Source organism: Pinus tabuliformis, chromosome 5_1 (assembly GCF_031772625.1).
Source record: "Pinus tabuliformis cultivar Carrire ecotype Pingquan chromosome 5_1, CPIR1, whole genome shotgun sequence".
Classification (NCBI taxonomy): domain Eukaryota; kingdom Viridiplantae; phylum Streptophyta; class Pinopsida; order Pinales; family Pinaceae; genus Pinus; species Pinus tabuliformis.
Window position 1 is genome coordinate 406382270 of NC_142305.1, and position 20800 is coordinate 406403069.

The 20800-nt window shown below is 39.4% G+C and overlaps 1 protein-coding gene across 3 annotated transcripts in view; it reads left to right on the top strand.

Moving 5' to 3' along the window:
* LOC149165207 (uncharacterized) overlaps positions 1 to 20800 on the top strand; it is a 325751-nt gene that overhangs the window by 289298 nt on the left and 15653 nt on the right. For all 3 annotated transcript variants that reach the window (XM_089431092.1, XM_089431090.1, XM_089431091.1), the window contains exon 4: positions 2214 to 2292. In XM_089431092.1, the coding sequence (XP_089287218.1) occupies positions 2214 to 2292 (79 nt within the window). The remainder of the gene's footprint in view (positions 1 to 2213; positions 2293 to 20800) is intronic.

Here is a 20800-nt window from a genome sequence, read left to right on the forward strand (position 1 = left end):
TTACGATGTACTGGTAACAGAATACATTACTAGATACTAACTAGAACAGCTACAGTAAAAGATATTGAGATCTACCAAACTGACTTTTGCAGTCTGTTTATAGTTCAGTTATGATGCATTGGCCCTTCCCTTTCAAAACCTGGCATGTTCATATCATTACTCAAGAACAAAACTGCGATTAAATTAATATTGCTTAGTTCACAGGCATGTGTATATGGCACAGAGAATCACATAGATTAAGCCCTTTAATGGTTATTAGTAGTTATGTAAGTCTATGCAGCCCACTCAGACTTCATGAGGATAAATTTGTGAAGAACAATCCTGATTACCAACATTTTTATCTTGCTATAAAGATTTTTGGATAAAACCATGTAGATTTGAAATTTAGACATTTCTGGTGAATGCATCACCCATCATTGGGAATAAATGTTGAAAAATGTAACTACGTTCGATCTTCATAATTATTATTGTACTTGTATCAATATGTATTTCATGTAAAAACAAAAAGAAGAAAAATAAATTTATTATAATAATTATTATTTTCTAAGTCAAAGCATGTTCTTCATGCTTCTCGGGTTTATTGAGTCAATAAGAAAATTTGTCATGAGTCAAAGTTCCATTTGGACTATTTGTAAGAAAAGAGAATTTTTATTTTAGTCAATTTTGTCACCACAAGACCAAGTGGGCCCTCAAGATGGAAAAGTCAGCCAGCCCATAAGTTATGCCTCTTCATATGCTCAAACAACTATATATTGGCAACTGTGCTTCACATTACCAATTCGATTTCTGTGAAAGGAAGAAGAAGAAAATCAGTGAAGTAAAAGGAGGAGAGAAAAGTCTAAGGAGAAAGAGAGTCTTGTTTTCTGCCCTAATCTGTCCACATGCGCGAGTATTCTCTATGGTTTTTGAGAGCTGATACATGGCCCGAGATTTCACAGGCCAAGTTTTTAGGGGATGACTAAAATTCAGAGATTTGACCAACATTGACTTTGATGACTTTGATTTGGTGGAAGAGACTTGGAAGAGGGCTGACTTGGGTTCTTTGTGACTGTTTGGTCTTGGGTATTGGATATCTCACTTTGATAAGATTCTATAAGAAGATAATTTTCTTGGGTTTTACCCTTTGTGGAGTTTTTCCCTGACTTGGAGCCTAAGTTCCCGTGTTTTTTGACTCTTGTGGTCTTCATATTTTGTATTTTGGTAATTGCTTGATGAAGAAGAACATAATAAATTAAATGAGAAGTCAACAACCATTCACAAGTAATTATCAAGTAAGAGAAATCACCCTAATCTACAAGCATATTGATTTCTCAACGATAAAGACCAAGAGTAACATTTTAGTTACTTTTAAGCAATTTAAAAATAATCTTTTTGAAGTATTTCTCAAGCTTAAAGAACTGTTGAGGTATTTTGGATTCATTTGTTAGATTGTTGTTCACTCTTTTCTGAGATATTAGCATGGCCATACTTATATTGCTCAGAGCCATTCAGATTGCTCTTCTGGATCCTATTCCTCACAAATCCCAAGCTTTTTGGGCCTGTTTCATTTAATATGCTTTTTTGTTCATATTATAAATTATAATTGTAACTTTGTAGATGTGATGTCATTTGGGTATCTACACAGTTCCCTATCACAATTTGCTTTCCTGCCTCATAATTTTCTATTTTTTGTTATTATAATCAATAAAATTACTTGTCTGACTTTAATTGACATTAATGGGTAGTGATGCTAAATTGACCCTGATATGTGTGCTTCAACCACGTTTTTTCAGTTTTCATGTAAATCTAATTTATTGATTTGTGATGTGTTGGTTTAAAGTTCCCTATGATCGTAAGGAAACTGCATACCAGAGGACAATAAAATTGTTATGCAAAACCTCTTACTGGGAGAAATTCTTGTGGCTTTGGTATTCTTTGGGAAATCTCCATTTTCATTAGCAAGTTTTCCATCCAAGCTCTGGTGTCTGGAGTCCAACCTTTTTCCAATGTTTGTGGTTGTTTGCTCGGGCATATTCCTAAATGGAAAATTGTTCTCTTTATTGTAAATTTTAATTTCTAGCATGCAAAACGGTACATATATTCTGCTTTCGACATGGCCTTAGAGCAATTTTCCTCATATAAACATATGAACAGTCACATTCATTATTGGCTTATATTTTTTTGTTTGTCAAATTATAATGGTTGTCTTCAACATTTTTTTCTTTGAAATTCAGATCAAGAGTCTTGGAGCGAAAGCTGGAGTAGTGTTGAACCCAACAACTCCATTAAGTTGTATAAAATATGTGCTTGATAGTAAGTTTTGACGGAAAATTCAGAAATTGTTGTTAAAAAAATAGCATTTATATCTATTTATGTTTGCAAAATATGTTAACAAACAATTTATTCGAAATTGCACTTCAATATTTATTTACGCAGGCACTGGAATGGTATTTAATGCAACTCTTTCGTGATTATCTAAACATTATCTGCTATGTTTTGTAACAAATTGATTGTTGGTATCAAATAGCATTTATTTTTAATAAATTGGATGAAATAGTTCTAATTTAGTACAGTATCTATTAGAAGAGGTATGGTGGATTTGATTTGTCTTTGACTTAATCTTGTATTGTTAAATTTTTCTTGACACTAGGGTTTTCTTTTGCCCAGTTTTGTTTCTGCAATCGGCAATTGAACTTGGCTTCCAATGAACTTTTCAATTGTAGCTTATTGCAACATTTTTTCACCTCATAATTGAACTCCATTATTTATTTACATGGGTAATGCACATTCTTTGCATGTGTGCACTAGTGCATGCTTATGTAAGAGAATAAGACAGATGATATGCTGAATATTCAAAACCTACCTGTGCTGCAGCAAGCATATCTAAAAGTGGAGATGAATATGACATTGTGTTTTAGCTTGTGATTATTGAGTTTGCAAGGAACCTTAATTTTGAGAAGGTTGATCACAGATGTTGCACTGTGTTGTTGGTAATGTTGCCAGTGGTAGGTTTGGTCTTGATTATGTCAGTCAATCCCGGCTTTGGTGGGTAGAGCTTTATAAAAAGTCAAGTCAAAAAAATCTCAGACCTAAGGAGAATGTGTGTGGATAGAGTAAGGAAGTAGATGGACTTTCTTAAGTTCACTATGTTAATGTTGCCTCTATTGTGCAGATTTGTGTGGCATTACAGGCCACCAGAGATCCTTCAACCTGAGAATCATAAACTAACATTTCAGTTACTCCTTCAAATGTCCACAAGGTGGGTATGAAAGCTTTTATATTGTTGCTGATTAGGGATTTTTCTCAGATGCTATTGTTCTCTTATTCTTCTGTTTGCTCACATTTGCATATTTTACTAATCGTTCTCTAATTTAAGTTATTGAAGCTAGTGCCAAAGCACTAGTAGCAGGATCTGCAGTATTTGGAGCAAATGATTATGCTGAAGGTAGGTTCTTATTCGCTAAATGATCAATACGGTTAAATTTGACTATAATATTGATCTGTTGTACCGTCCGGATAGGTATCTGAAGTTCTAGGCACTAGTAACAATCGAGGTTGTACAAGCTAAAGATGAGTTTTGCATTGCATCTATTAAGGAAATCATGACCAGTAAGAGGCCAACACCAGTTGCAGCATGAGACCAGTTTTAATAAGTTGACTTTTATGCAGTATATGGTTCTGATTCTATTGCCAGCTAAGTCACATGACACAAGGACACGAGACAGAGCAACCGCAGAAACAGGGCACGACGGACACGTTATATATATATATATATATATATATATATATATAATACTGAAATATAGTATTAGTTTATTAATTTACTACATCAATGATGTTCATTACTCACAGTTCATTGTTCATTCTTGAATCTTCATGTTATTAACTTATTAAACAGATTGAGAACCAAATCAAGGATCTCAACAGGGGCATTCCGCATATGGCACATATGACATCGGACACTAATATTTTCTTTCTCGACAGTTCTAGCTCTCTTGTTGACTAGTATATGAATCTGACTTACTCAGGTTGCACATCCTGGAAAATGTGGGCAAGTGCAAGACATACTCAACTAGGTGGAGCCCTATATATTTAAGTCAACTCTCTGTAGCCATTGAAATTTGCAATCAAAACAATACACTAGCTATGTATGCATGCTTTCTTCATTGGTCAAACTTGGAGATATGCAGGGAGTCGAAAAATGTTTTGAAGAGTGGGAATTCAATGGCCTAAGTTATGATATCAGAGTGCCCAATGTACTAATTGATGCCTATATCACAAAAGGAATGGTTGAAAAGGCAAGCCGCAGAGTCTTTCTTGAACATGTTTTAGAAAAAGAAGGAAAACCAAATTTCAAAACATGGGAAATGTTTGTGGAAACATGGGAAATGTTTGTGGATGGATATTTTAGAGAACAAGCAAATGAATCAAGCTATAGAGACCATGAAGAAAGCTATTTCAAAAGTTAAAAATCGTGGATGGCAGCCAGCACCTGGAAAGTCTCTTGAATAGATTGACAGAAATTATATAGGTAAGGGCGTATGGACTACAAGAAAATGCTGACCTGGTCCCCACACGCTCAAAAACAAGAAATTTAAGCCCCAAACCACAAACTCCAAACCATGAACGCTATTATCTAGGACCTAGGTCGATGTGAAGTTGATAGTGGGGAATCGCTAAAGGAACTTCCAACACAACACAACAACGACTCCAGCGAGCTTTGATGGTGAAAAATGACTGAAAAAACCAAAAAAATAAACCATGCACGCGCTCTATGAGTGACCTTTTGTGGGACACGTGTCCTAAGGGGCAAAAACGTTAGGGCACATTTTTGCCACGTCGAAAACTCATGTCACAATTGGAGGACATGATAAAAAACGTTTTGGACGCGTTTTAGGTCGTATTTTGTGTCCGACACATGAAATACGAGACACGTGACCCTGAGGGACGTGTCCAATGACTTAGATTGTTAGTTTAGCAGATTGATCTCTTGTTCTGCCCAGAAACAAGTCGGAATTGGCGTGAAGGGTCATTAGTTGCCATTCTGTGGCAAGTGTGATATTATCTATTATTTTTTATTCTCCATGTAACTTGCAAAATCACACAAATAAGAATGACGGTCAGCTTATCAAAGTCTACAAGTCTTCATATTGTAGGAAAATCTTAAATGGAAATTTATTCCTTAAAAGTACTCATGACCTATAGAAAGGATTACTTTTAATATGCATAGTTTTTCTTTTGTGGATTCCAAACACATTCCATATCGGGGTGTAAGAAAATGTAAAATTATATATACTAAAGCATGCAGAAATTTTTGCATTTAAATCATTTTTATTTAAAAGGGAAATCCAATATTTGACGGTATGAGTTCCAAAACTGATCATATATATTTTTTCACTACCAACTTTTGGAATTTGTGGCTAACCTTTTCGACATGATTATAAGAATTATAATAGATTATTTGTGAGGTGTTGTTATTAAATCATGATGATGGGCTTAACTCTTCTTCCATTTTGAAGATCCATTGAGAGCACTGCCAAGTAAATGCGGTATAGAGCATTACATGTTATCTCGACATGCATACGCTAATTAAATATTGAAGTCGTGAGCAGTAGAAATCTTTGCTCGACATTTATATTTTATCCACCATGACCCCCATCATATATTTTTGCAGAATTTTGGGTTTCTGACTTGAGAGATGTTTATAAGTTTAATCAGTGATATTTTCAAGTGGACAACAAAGTTTGCAATAATATTATAATACTATCATTCTTGCACTTTGTTGTTCTCACGCTTCTAGAGTCCACAACTTGCCCTCATCTCATGATGGATTAGTGTAAGAACCGTAGAAATGGTTCCCAGTTGTGGGGTTTTGATTCAGACTGTGTGCTCTTTTACTGCAAGGAGGCAAGATGAGAATATGCGGGCTCTTAAAATCGAAAATATTGTAGAGCAAGTTCATGGACGTTGTCTATGAACTCCATTGAGGGAATGAGGTACATGGCTCTTGAAATCGAAAATATTGTAGAGCAAGTTCATGGGCATTGTCTGTGAACTCCATCGAGGGAATGAGGTACATATTATATGGCATCCATTAAATTCGTCCCAAAATCACTGGTCTACTAACTACTATAACAATTGCTAAACTTGAGTAGCAGTGAAATTTCACATGAAGACAATCATGGAAAAAGATAAGCTATAAGTGCTTCTCTAATCAGAAATTTTAACTCACAGATATCCAAGATAACTCATTACAACAACAAAATTTAGCATGGGCTCTCTAACATAAGCATAAGGTAGATAAGCCCTTCCAAATGAAATCCCTTGAAACAATTAACACCAAATATTCATCACAAGATTCCAAATATCTTTACAAACTTGTGAAATATTCTTCTCAACATTGCAAACATTTTGACAGACACATTCTAGAGCTTCTAACTTCTTATTTTTTTCCAATAAATATATAGGAAAGAAAATGAAAATAAGAATTAACACGAGAATAATGGTTGTCAAGGAACAATTTAGACAATTTACTTCCCCAACATAATGAATTTTACACAATTGCTAGGCTCTAGAATGATGTAGGCAATGGGTTCTCTCACTCACTGTAGGATAAATTAACTGTCAATGTCAACAATCTTATGGTAATCTGATTTAAAATGGTTATGAAATGGGTGCAAGGCTCAATATTTGGAAAATTATTTAGGCATGGTATGAAAGTTAGCAAACATTGTGAATCAATGTAAATGTATACTTGAATAAGATAAGAATGAAATAGAAAACTAAAAGAATTAAAAAATAAAATTAGGAGAGAAGGTTGAGGAATGAGGAACAAAGGGTCATGTTTGTTGGCTTTCTTTTACCTCCTATGTCCCTATTTTTTATCGTATTTTATTCTCAACGGCTTTTTTTGGTAGAGAGAAAGAGACAGAGAGAGCCATCAGAGCATTATAATCAGAGATTGTCAAAATAAAGAAACTATGACCCATTTGAAGTTGGATTTCCCATTTGGATTTCCAGGGTGAAATATTTGTCCTATGGTGTGTTTCAATTGTTGTATGAACTAGGTTTGTAAGTTTAACCATGATTACTTCCTTCAATTCTAAGGTAATGTCCACATTACTATTAAATTATAGACTCATGTAGCACCATAATTCATTGGTTGAATCTTTGACGACACGTAATGGTTCTTGAACATTGAGCTTGGTCGAAAGAATAACACCCGCTCTCAATTGTGTGATAGTTGGTTTATTTCCTCACTAGTTACGATGCAAAGAATTATAAACCTAGATCGCATTCTTTTTACCTTGGAGTCGTCACTGTCTCTAATTATTGGGCTATACACATAATTCCACTCTCTTTTTAACCTTGGAGTGGACTGTGGGATTGTTAGTTTTTCTAGCATTGGATGTGTTCTAGTCACGAAATTTTGTGGAGAAGCTAGAATACATGAGATCTCAAAAACCCAGAAATCATTTCTGGAAATTCCACCGAGAGACGACTTAATTAGATTATTAGTCTTTTTTTTAAATATTTCCCAAGTCTAAACTTAGGGAATATAACTAATTAATCATATTTAATTAAGTCATGGTGTGAATGTTCTAGAAACTTACACTGAGCAATAGGGAAATAATTTGGGCCATCGATTATGTTTTAATCTTGGTCGTTGGTGCTCCAACAAAATATTATAAGAAGGTGATGAGTAGATGGAGAATACACCAGTGCAGTTACTCAGTTGCCTAGGAAGATCGATTTTCTCAGTGGCTATGATTCAATAGAGGAGATAGAGCCAGAGGGTGAACAATAGGTGAGAGAGAGGGGGCAGCGTGAGGGAGAGCGTATTCCACAAGAGCACTGCATAGTCACTGCGCAGAGAGTGACGCAGAGGCACCAACGTATGGACAGAGGGTCCATATCTTGTTCAGGATGTTGCTATGGAGAGTGAAATTTCTTTTAAAATATCTCTCAGTGTTTTTCTGTCTAGATTGCCAAAATTCTTGTACTCAGATTTAATGCTGAAAATTAATAAGAAAACAGTGATCTGTTGCACCGAGTTTCCCACATTGGGTTTTTCTGGGGACCATTGTCCAAAAATAATTGTGTTAATATTTTCTATGTGTGTGCTAGAATTTTTCTATTTACAACATTTTATTTTCCGCAGAATTTATTGTGAAAAGTGCAGTAGTAAACTTATTTGATATTTTTCATAGAAAATAAACTGCATAATTTATTTGAAAGTTAGAAGAATATTTTTCAGTTATTGCAATAGATGAAATTTTCACATGGTATCAGAGCAGATATGATCAGTCAGAGAGCTCAGTAGCAGAGAAAGGAAGAGGTTCACTGCTCAATGTGAGCAACAATTCGAATCCCCAGAGGGCAGCGTAGTCTCTTGGCTAGGATGTCGTAATTCTTGAGGAAAAGCAGCTTTTATAAGAGAGCGACAGAAAAACTTGATTTCTCCAGATTAAGAAAGTTCAGAGGCAGAGGGAGCAGCCCTATACTTTTTGCAGAGCAAATCTCTAGCCAAATGTAGTAATTTTTGCAGTAGTTTTCTAAGCAGATTCAGCATCGAGAGGAAATAGAAATAACACATAAAATTATGGACAGAATTAACAGTCAGGATGATTCAGATTTATCTTCTAGGTTGGAGGATGAATTTTCTTGCCTATCAGGATCAACTTCACCTAGTGTCTGGTATATAGATAGTGGAGCTTCAGCTCATATGACAGGAGTTAGAGAATATTTCTCTAGCTATCAAGAAGAGCAGATGGACTTCCAGATCACTATGGGCAACAGAACTAAATGTACTCCTGTAGGGAGAGGCACCATAGAGTTTCAGAGGGAGTCAGGAGCCAGCACCAGTGCTACTAATGTATTGCATGTGCCTGGATTGGGTATGAACCTAATTTCAGTGTCCCAGTTGCAGGACAAGGGGTATGATGTACACTTCGTAGGGAAGAAAGTGTATGTCAAACACTCAAGCTGGAAGAAGGTGAAACAAGTTGGAGCTCAACGCAACAGCCTATACAGGTTGTAGCTTGATTCTCCAATGGCACTAATAGGTAGTGCCAGTGGTAGTGGAAAGGAGTTGAATGAATTGTGGCACAAGAGCATGGGAAATTTACACCATGGAGCACTCAAAATTCTTAGAGAAACTATAACAGGAGTTCTAGTTCTCAGTACAGAGTGCGATGATGTATTCAGAGGATGTGTACTTGGAAAGTACACAAAGGAAGCATTCTTGAGAAGTGACTGCAAAGAAAATGGTGTGTTAGGACTGATTTGTGGCCCTATGTCCACTAGGGCTCTTAGTGGTGGCGAATACTTCGTCACTTTTATTGATGACCATTCCAGAAAGACCTGGATCTATTTCTTAAAGACCAAAGATGAGGTATTTGGTTGGTTCAAAGAGTTTAAGGCACTTGTATAGAACGCGCCAGGGAAGAAGATCAAGGTGCTTCACTCAGATAATGGTGGAGAATATATTGATAAAGATTTCACAGATTTCTGCACAAAGGAAGGCATTAAAAGAGAATGGATAACTCCATATAACCCTCAACAGAATGGAGTAGCGGAGCGGAAAAACAAAACAATAATTGGGTTGCAAAGGTTATGTTGTATGATCAGGAACTATCGAGATTTCTATGGGAAGAGGCATGTAACACAACAATGTACATTCAGAACAAAACTCCTCATAGAGCATTGGGGAAGAAAACTCTAGAGGGAGTCTTCACAAGAAAGAAGCCTGAAGTAAGTCACTTGAGCATTTTTGGGAGTGTAGCTTACTACCATGTGCCAGATGAAAAACACAGTGAATTGGATCAGACTGCAAAGAAGGGGTTCCTCGTCGGGTATAGCAAGAACTCAAAGGCATACAGGATCTACATTTCTAGTAGTAGGAAGATTGTAGTGAGACGAGATGTAAAGTTCATGGTGTTGAAGAATCTAGGGCAATGGGGTATAGTAGGATTCTTCTAGACTTTATAAAAATTTGTGAAGCTCTTTTACAATTTATCTTGTTAGCTTGATCTTCTTCTTCTTATTATTAATGCATGTGTTTACTTCATCAAACTGCTACCAAAAACATAAGAACAAGCGCACAAGATGTTGGCTCTTTGCCAGGAAAAAACCTCTCTCCCTCTTATAGAGGAAAACCTTTTCGTAAATTTCTCTTATTGGAGATTCTATTGATCAATGCCAAACCCTAGACCCTTGACACGAATATCGTCCAAGCACAAGTCAAGTCCTTCCTTCTTCCTGCACTTCATTCCCTGACACTTCGTCCTCCTTTCGGAAGTTTGTTCTTCTTACAACTGTTGATATTCCTTGTACTTGCTCTAGAAGATACACTTATCCTTGATCTTTAGTGAGACCCTTTACTTGTGACGATCCCTCCTTCCTCTTGACCAACCGAGCTTCTTCTTGAAGGTGTAGTTGCAGACTTGATATGACTATCTTGCAGCCCTAAATTGTCACAAGTGTGGGAGGTTTCCTTGAGTTTTTGGTTCCTTTATTCTTCAATTTGGAGGGTCTCTTCTTTGCTTAGTGGGAGGCCTTATAGGCCTAAGTTTTAAGCCCAAACAATGAGAAGTATGAGACTATTATTTTTCTGCTGTTATGACCGCATAGATGCCTCCTTTTCTCGCAGTGTGACTGTGTTTTACCCTAGAAACAATCCGCCAACCTTCGGTGATGACTTCTCCTTCTTCGCTGCACTAAAGGCTCCTTATACTCGTCCTTTTTCATCCTTTTCTTGGTCTTCCTTACTCGCTGATTTCAAAGGTGGATTGCTTGTCGTTTGAGGGAGTGGACAACCTCTATATATAGAGGATTGTCCCTCCTTTAGGCTGACTTGAGGCCAACATGATGACTGTAGGCCGACTTGAGTTTCCTTCATCATTTTTTATTCCTTTTATGATGTCGTTGCATGGAGAGGACTTGTGTTTGCTTGGAGGGATATTCTTTGACTCTTATACAAATATGTACATGGTGTAACATGCCCTTAAGGGTCTTTAACATTTTCTTTTGAGTCTTTGACTCACTTATAGAACTTTGACATGTGCTAGACCTATTTCAATGAGCAAGAAACTCATTGATAAATATAACAAAAATAATATTTCTTTTCTTGAATAAATACAAATATCAAAAGTAGATTTATGAAGACCGGACATAGTTACGCTTTCTTCAACACATGGATGGCAGAGCTTTTAGGAGATCTTGAGAGATGCTTGCAGGTGATCATAATCAATCAATAGAAGTTTTGTTAGTCCAGCAGTAGGGACAGCGAGTGGGACTAGCAGGAGGACAGTCACAGGGATCAAGTACAGTGACTAGTGCTAGTATTTCCTCAGGGGTAGGAGATTCGGGGAGTTCTCAACAAACGAAGCAGCAGGAACAGGAGGAGGAACTGATTGGACCTCCCACCACCAGTGGTAGAACCAACAGGGAAGTTTGTCATACATTGAGAGATGCAAAGGAGTTTATCAGAACTTCTAGGACGAACAAGAGACAACGTAGACAACTTGATAGATATCAAGCCTTGGTAGCTCATGTTGCAGAACCCTCCAACTTTCAAGAAGCCACACAACATCAGGTGTGGGTGGATGCCATGGTAGAAGAGTATAGTTCTATCATGACAAATAATGTTTGGGAGGTAGTGCCAAGGCCGAAAAACAGATCAGTTATAGGTTCCAGATGGATCTACAAGATTAAGTACGCTGCATATGGCAATGTAGAGAAGTACAAGGCTAGGTTCATGGCAAAAGTGTGTGCACAGAAAGAAGGAATAGACTACAAGGAGACCTTCGCCCCAGTTGAAAGATATACCTCTATCAGATATGTTATATCCCTAGTAGCTCAGATGGGATGGGAGATTCACCAGATGGGTGTCAAGACAACATTCTTGAACGAGGTGATAGAAGAACAGGTGTGTATAGAAAAACTTGAAGGGTTTGAAATTCACGAGAAGCGCACTCATGTGTGCAGGTTGAAGAAATCCCTATATGGGCTCAAGCACGCACCCAGGGTGTGGTATGGTTGGATTGACAATTACTTGCAGCAGTTGGGATTTGTCGAGAGTGATGCATATCCCAACCTCTACTACATGATGGTAGAGGACGAGCCACTCATTCTGGTTTTGTATGTGGATGATCTCTTTTTGACAGGATAATAGGGCTCATAAAAGACTGCAAGAGGAACCTTGCAGCAAAATTCGACATGAAGGATATGGGGTTGATGCACTATTTTCTAGGATTGGAAGTTTGACAAAAGAATGGGGAGATCTTCCTTGGGCAAGGGAGATATGCTACAAATATTCTGAAGAGGTTCAGATTGCAGGATTGTCGGCCCATGACTACGCCAATGATCACCAATTGGAAGAAGATAGATGCATGAGGGGACAAGGAAGTTGACCTCAACTTGTATAGACATCACATTGGGTCTCTCATGTATATGGTCAACACTAGGCCAGACATTTGTTTCGTTGTCAATACCCTTAGTCAGTTTATGGTTGAGCCGAAAAAGGTACATTGGGCAATAGCAAGACACATCCTAAGGTATGTGCGCGACACAGTTGGGTATGGGTTGAAATATACTCGAAGAGATGATGTTGGATTATGTGGATTCACAGATGTAGATTGGGCAGGTAGTTCAATGGATAGGAAAAGTATCTTCAGGTACTGCTTCAATGTTGGATCAAGGATGGTTTCTTGGTGTAGCAGGAAGAAAAAGTCAGTAGCACTGAGCTCAACAGAAGCAGAATATATGGAAACCAACAAACTTACATGCAAAACTATTTGGCTTAGGAAGCTGCTCATGAGCCTATTCAGGCAGACGATGGGAGCAACCAGTGTCTACTGTGATAATCAGAGTTGCATAAAACTCTTTGAGAATCTAGTGTTTCATGACAGGTCGAAGCACATAGATATCAAATGTCATTTCATCAGAGACTGTACAGTGTGGGGAAATCCTGCTGCAATATTTTCCCACAGGAGATCAAGTAGCAAACATACTCATGAAGGCTCTAGGGAGAGCTAAGTTCATCCAGTTCAGGGAACAAATGGGTATGGTGGAGAATTCGTTTTAGTAGCAGATACTGGGTATCTCATATGGTTCTCAGTTGCAACAGTAACAATAGATGAGAGGGAGTTGCAGTGTTGGTAGCAGTTCAACAGGGTTAGCAGTAGCACAAGTGCAACAGCATCACAGGTGCAACGTATATCAGAGTTGCGCAGTAGTTGGTGGGAAGCAACAGCCAGACATCAACAGTGTGACAGGAGATGATGCAGAGAAGGGATGGTGCTACAAGGGGCAGCAACACTAGAACACATTCCTCGCTATGAGGGAGTGTTAGTTTTTGTAGCATTGGATGTGTTCTAGCCATGAAATTTTGTTGAAAGGCTAGAATACATGAGATATCCAAAACCCAGAAATAGTTTATGGAAATTCGACCTAGAGACGACGTAATTAGATTATTATTCGTTTTTTAAATATTTCCTAAGTTGAAACTTAGGGAATATGACTAATTAATCAAAATTAATTAAGTCATGGGGTGAATGTTCTAGAAACTCACACGGACCGATAGGGAAATAATCTGGGCCATCGATTATGTTTTAATCTTGGTCTTTGGTGCTCCAACAAAATATTATAAGAAGATGTTGATGGGTAGCTGCAGAATACACCAGCGTAGTTACTTAGTTTCCCAGGCAGATCGATTTTTTCAGTGGCTGTGATTCAATAGAGGAGAGAGAGCTAGAGGGTGAGTAGTAGATGAGAGAGGGTAGAAACAAGAGTCTGGAAGGCAGATTTCCGAATTTAGGAGGAGGCAGCGTGAGGGAGAGCGTATTTGTTGAAGTTTCTAAATTTACTTAGTTAGAAACCCTCCATGCACTTTATCTGATTTATTCCTACCTACTTGTTATTTTACTTAACAAGTTATTTACAATGTAAATACTAAAAATAAACATTAGTGCATGCTCAACATATTACAGATCAACAACTACACTGACAAATCCCCTGGTTGAAACCCCGGATAATCCTTCCAGCAGCTACTCAGCACCAATCTGCCCCATAAACCCCAGCGCTAGCCTCTCTCTGGACTGCGTCAACCCTCTTTGCCCAGCGTTGGCCCTACGTCACCCCAGATAGGTTTGCGTCAGCCTTAGGAGGCCCTGCGTCAGCCCTCTCATCCTCTGCGTCAGCAACACTAGCCTCTCTGAGGCTCTGTGCAGCTCTCGGCTGCCTCTGTGTGGCCCTGCGTGAGTCTTGGCTAGCTCTGCGTCACTCTCCCTGGCTACTGCGTTGCTCTCCCGACACTATCTCTGCCTCTCTGTCTCTCTGCACTCAAATGCCCCTCAGCTGCATCTCCCGATCACTAATTCTAACTCTTAGAAAACCCCGCTCTAGAGAATAGAATCACTCATTACTCTGGTGTACTCTCCAAATGACCCTCAAGCCTCCTCTTATACTTTCCCTGTTGACATATCAACGACCGATATTAAGTCCCTAATCAACGGCTAAGATTAGATCTAGCTTGATCCATGTCTTTGGACCATTCTAACACAGTTTCATATTAATACACATTAATATTTTATTTTCCCTAAGTTAGACATAGGGACTCCATTGAAAATATTAATTATTTTAATATTTCCTAAACTGTTTAAAATCTATCCAAACCCTTTCTGGGTATTGGATATCTCATGTGCCCCAACCTCTCCACCAAATTTCATGGCTAGAGCACATTCGATGCTACCCCAAATCAACACTCCCTCTTAGCGAGGACTGTGCTCTAGCAATACTCCTCACTAAGTATTACTCTGATCATCCGGCATCGGTCCCTGTGCTAATGCTAGGCCTGCTGCCCACCATCCTCTACACTGTTGTATCCTGTACTGCTGCCCATGGTTCTGCCACTGCCACTGTTGCATCTGTACGACAACTCCCTCTGCATATGTGCTTGCTACTGGTCCTTTCTCCCAGCACTGCATCCGCACTCACCTCCTCTCATCATGTTGCATCGTGCTTCCCACTACTGCACTGCAACTCAGTTACTGAAGTAAGTAACTGATCTCCCAATCTGACCTCATTGTTGGGCTAGAGACACCCACTGATGCTGAAGCTCCCTCTACCGGTGACAAGTGCTCCCTCTCTAACTTCTGTGTTGTTGCAACAACTCCATGCTTCTCGCACCGTTGCACACCTCTCTGTGCCATCCTCCATTGGTGCAACACTCTTGTGCCTCTCGCACTGTTGTAGCCTGCTAGCCTTGCGCTGTCTTGGGACTCCTGCACTGTAGCTCTCTCTGTTGCTCCATCTAAATCCGTCTCTACCCAACTCAGCTAGTCCTGCTACTCCTCTTCGAGGCTTCTGTAGCAACGTCTAATCCAAGAGGCTGGGTACCTTGAGGATCCTGCCCCTCACCGCCTGTAGTCCACCTGACTACACCTCGATGTCTCCCCACTTCCGCTCAAGTGGTGCCTGTGCACTCATGGCATAGTCATCATTTTTCAAAACTTCCTTCTCTGCCCTCGCTGGCACTGCCTTAGTCTCGGAAGACTCTCCCTTACTCTTTTTCCTTGGACACTGGGTCGCATAATGACCCAGCTCCCCACAGTGGAAGCACTTGATCTTGGAGAGATCCTTCTTCTTCTGCTTTTCTTGCTTTCTCTCAGATGCTAGGGCAACATCTTCCTCCTCCTGTTTGACTTTGATCCCCTTGCTGCTACTACCCGTCTTCAACTGTCGTCTAATCTCTTCCTGGCAAAGAGCTGCCCACATCTCGTCCCAAGGTGGGAGAGTCCCTCTGCCCAGTATACTTTGGAAAAATACCTCCCAGTCTTCCGAGACAACATTCAGGGTTGTCCTCACCATTAGCTCCTGATTCGGTGTGGCTTCTATAGCAGTCAACTGATATCGGATCTCATTTAGTCCTCCGAGGAAGGTGTCACTCGGTTCTCCCTTCTTCTTCTGATACGACCTCAATCGATTCTCAAGTAGCATTCTTCTCTGCACAAAAGTATGCTGGTACAATTTCTTGAGAACCTCCCACATCTCATATGTTGTTTCCTTCTCGGCAATATGTGGTACTACATGATCCTTGACCCCATCAACGATGATGCTCTTGGCCCTCGCCATTGCCTCCTCGTACTTGTTGTTATCATTAGGGTTGACTGGGATAACTATTACCTTCAAGGCGAAGTTCTTGACATGATTTCTGTAATGTACGGATAAGATTTTGGCCTTCCAAAATGCGAAATTCGACGCTCCATCCAGTCTATCCTGGTCTCTTACTCCGTGTAGTGCCATGATGCTTTTCTACTTCCCTTATGGAAGTCCTCTGTTCGACTCCTCCGAGTCTCTACTTCCTGTCTGGAAGTTCTCTTATGGACTCCCTTTGAGTCCCGATTTCCCTCCTGGAAATCCTTCTGCTGTTGTCGAGATGCCCCCTACTCTGATCATCTTGTGCAACCACACCACTAATCCAGGTTCCTCGGCTAGAAACCTTCGGTAGCAACTCCTCTTGGCCTTGCTCTGTCAGGTACTGTTATGAGTACAATACCTCACCAACTCCACTCTGCAATATTCCCGCAGCCTTCTAAACCCCAGCAACCTGAAGGTGAGAGCTCCTAGGTTCTGCGCAATCCCGGCACCAGCTACCCGGCCTCCTCAGCCAACTGTGTCAGCCCTTCCAGCTACTGTGTGAGGCTCCTTTTGCCTTCCTTAGCCTTTGCGCTGCCTCTTCTTGGCTCACCCTTGATAATGCTGGCACTGCGTCACCCTTCCTTGTTGCTGCTCTACTAGAAACAACTTTTGTCACCTCGGGACAATTGTTTTCTGTTGCTATTGCTCCGCTCGGCTGATGTCCTTAGTCCTCTTGTGATTTGAAATCACGCTCTGATACCATGTTGAAGTTTCTAAGTTTACCTAGTTAGAAACCTTCCATGCACTTTATTTGATTGATTCCTACCTACTTGTTATTTTATTTAACAAGTTATTTACAATGTAAATACTGAAAATAAACACTAGTGCATGCTCAACATATTACAGATCAATAAATAAAGGAAACAAAAATAATCACACCATATGACACCATTATTTTTGGACTAATGTCCCCAGAAAAACCTAATATGGGAAAACCGGTGCAACTATCTGAGGGTTTTCTTATTAAGCAATATCAGAGTACAATCTAAGTACTGAAACTAGCCTACCCAACAGAGAATTTCCTTGGTAGTAATACGTCAGTTTCTAACAAATCTCTTGGCTGAAACCCCGGATAATCCTTCTAGCAGCTACTCAGCACCAATCTGCCCCAGAAATCCCAGCGTCAGCCTCTCTCTGGACTGCATCAGCCCTCTCTGCCCAGCGCTGGTCCTGCGTCACCCCGGATGGGTCTACATCAGCCCTCTGGCCCTCTGCGTCAGCAATGCTGGCCTCTCTAAGGTTCTGCGCAGCTCCCGGCTCCCTTTGCGTGACCCTGCGTGAACCCTGACTGGCTCTGTGTCACTCTCCCCGGCTACTGCGCTGCTCTCCTGACACTATCTCTACCTCTCTATCTCTCTGTACTCAAATGCCCCTTAGCTGCATCTCCCGATCACTAATTCTATCTCTCTTAGCAAACCCCACTCTAGAGAATAGAATCACTGATCACTCTGGTGTACTCTCCAAGTAACCCTCAAGTCTCCTCTTATACTTTCCCTGTTGACATATCAACAGCCGAGATTAAGTCCCTAATCAACGACTAATATTAGATCTGGCTTGATCCATGTCTTTTCGACAATTCTAACACAGTTTCATATTAATACACATTAATATTTTATTTTCCCTAAGTTAGACTTAGGGACTCCATTAAAAATATTAATTATTTTAATATCTCCTGAACTGTTTAGAATCTGTCCAAACCCTTTCTGGGTATTGGAGATCTCATGTGCCCCAACCTCTCCACCAAATTTCATGGCTAGAGCGCATCCGATGCTACTCCAAATCAACAGTATTCCACAAGAGCATTGCATAGAGAGTGACGCAGAGGCACCAACGTATGGGCAGATGGTCTATCCCTTCGTCAGGAAGTTGCTGTGGAGAGTGAGAAATTTCTTATAAAATTTCTCTCAGTGTTTTTCTCTATATAGATTTCCAGAATTCTTGTACTCATATTCACTGCTGAAAATTAATAGAAAAACCCTAATCTGCTGCACCAATTTTCCCACATTGGGTTTTTCCAGGGGCAACTGTCCAAAAATATTTGTGTTAATATTTTCTATGTGGGTGATAGAATTTCTCTATTTCCAGCATTTTATTTTCCGCAGTAATTTATTATGAAAATTGCAGTAGTAAATTTATTCGATATTTGTCGTAGCAAATAAACTGCATAATTTATTAAAAAATTAGAAGAATATTTTTTAGTTATTCTAATAGATGAAATTTTCACAGGGATTAAAAATCATAAGCTTAATGTTTGAATAACCCAGATCATACCATACTTTTCTTAAAAGGAATCAATGGTTATGGTTATGATGCTATTACGGTTTACCTTCCATTGGTGAGTTTGTGAGTGGTGTATGGAATTTCTATTGAGACCTTACCACCCTTAAAAAAACTGAATGGAGTCTTGTATCATGCCCATTTAGATTATTGGTAGTTGTAGAGGTCATGCTCTTCCTTGGGGAGGTTCTATGCAGCCATATGGCAAGAGCACAAGTTATATGCAACACTGTTGGGTACCTTGTTGCACCTCCACAATATTACTACAAGCAATTGAATATGCATATGTCCATGAGAATGGGTCTTCCTCTTATTTGTCTATATTCCTTTGGTGTTAATGGGGTATGAATTTTCCTATACTTATGGACCTAAGCTTCTCTTCTATTTTTTTCCTCTTCTATTAAGGCTGGGAAGGAAAATCCAAAGCTCTTTCTTCCCAGCTGGGCCAAGTGTATTAAGGATAGAAGGATAGAGACTCCAGTACTCCCTAAATCCTTATTAGAGTGCTTATCCTTCCTTCTCTTTTGGTAGAAATAACAGCAATAGGTAAAAGACTTATGGTAGATATTGGCCTAAGGTGTGTTTGCATTATTAATATTCCGTTCCTGCTTCCCATATGGATAAATGTGTACCTTTCCCTTTGCAGTGTTGAACAAGCTTTGCGAGTCCAAGATGCCATTGCCTTTAGTGCTAGCCTTTTTTTTAAAATATCATATGAGAGTTCGATGCTTCAATTATGAAATCCCTATCAATATCCATTCCCTAGGGAGGGAAACTCGTTTGCAATCACCACTGGTTGGTAGATATTGCTTCCTTCCCCTAGGGATTGGGCTACCCGAACACTCCTTGAGAGGAAGAGAAGATGGGGCCAACAACTTCCTCCATTTTCCCACACTCGAGTTCCAGAGGGGGTACAAATTTGCCTAGACTTCTAAACCTAAGCTTCTCTTTTATTTGTTTCTTTTTCTATTAAGGTTTGGAAGGCGAATCTAAAGCTCTTTCTTCTCGGTCGGGCCAAGTGTTCCACTTCTACTATTCTTATGCTTTTGGGAGGACCTCATATCACAAAGTTGTTGGGCTTCACCCTTTCACTAGTGACATTACTAGCTACTCCTGACAAGCCCACCTTATCACTCCCCAATTTACCACCAAAGCCATCTCTATTTCAGGGCCCCTACTCCTGATGGTAGATAAGAAGAACAAAATAAGAAAACAATTTGTTTTATTTTCAAGTAGCTTAAAAACGTTCATGTGTTTGGCTTTGACTTTTCGGGCGAGGAAGGAAAATACATGAAACACTCTTAGGAAATCACTGGAAAAGAGATCAATCTTGTGCAACCACTAACTCATATATAATGTCAAGTGCAACCCAACCACTAACTCATATATTATTTCATTGGTCATTTTAGTAAGGGGTTGATCTTAACAAAGTTAAACCACAACATATATAGTGTAGTGGGGTGATTTCATTAGGTGATTTCACAAAATCAATGAACCACAACGACATATATAATAGGAGTGTGTTCTCCCAAAGAATAATTACATAAATAATTTCTCTTTCACAGAATGACATATCTCAGTCTTAGGAATGAATTGTAATTACGTATATAATTCATTGTTGAATTATTGTTATTGGGTCAGATCATGCATGAAGGGGATTGAAATTCTATAATGTCATTTTCAATGGTTTTTCTACTCAATTGGTTCTAATAAAACAAAGTACAACTATATCTCAACCATTTGGTGGAGCTCCTATAGCATTGGGGATTGACCCTAGTACCACAATGCAAAGAGTCAAACCATTTTTTTGCATATTATATATTATGGTTTTCACAAGGGTCAATTTTATTTAACTAAATGTATCTCCTATGTATCTCCTCAAGGTATGAATTCTCCCCAAGCTCTTTTAGGGCTAGGAGAAATAATTTGTTCGTAAGTTATTAATACTTTCTGTTGACCACTATTGGTCAACTGCCCATGCAGTACACCTCCTTCCTGTTAGCAGAGAGGGGTAGCTCCTGAGCGACATGTCCATGCCAGCCTACAGTCATCAGCAGCCTGATCATTTTTGTTGTAAACCCAGTCTGCATGTATAAGTTGTAAATAATCTAAGCAGATCAGAGTCATGTATGTAAAGTTGCCTAGGTGGACCTAACTTTCTAATGATGATCTGCGTCCCGGGAGGTTTTTCGTCTCACCGATCTACGATCGGCAGAGTTTTCCTTCAAACCTGACCCTAAAGCCGAGATGGATTTCGTCATCAGAACTTTAGGAGAATCTTATATGTTAATCTGCTAGATTATCGTTGTGTCGCAGAACTGGGTGTTTTGTGAGGGTCTGTATT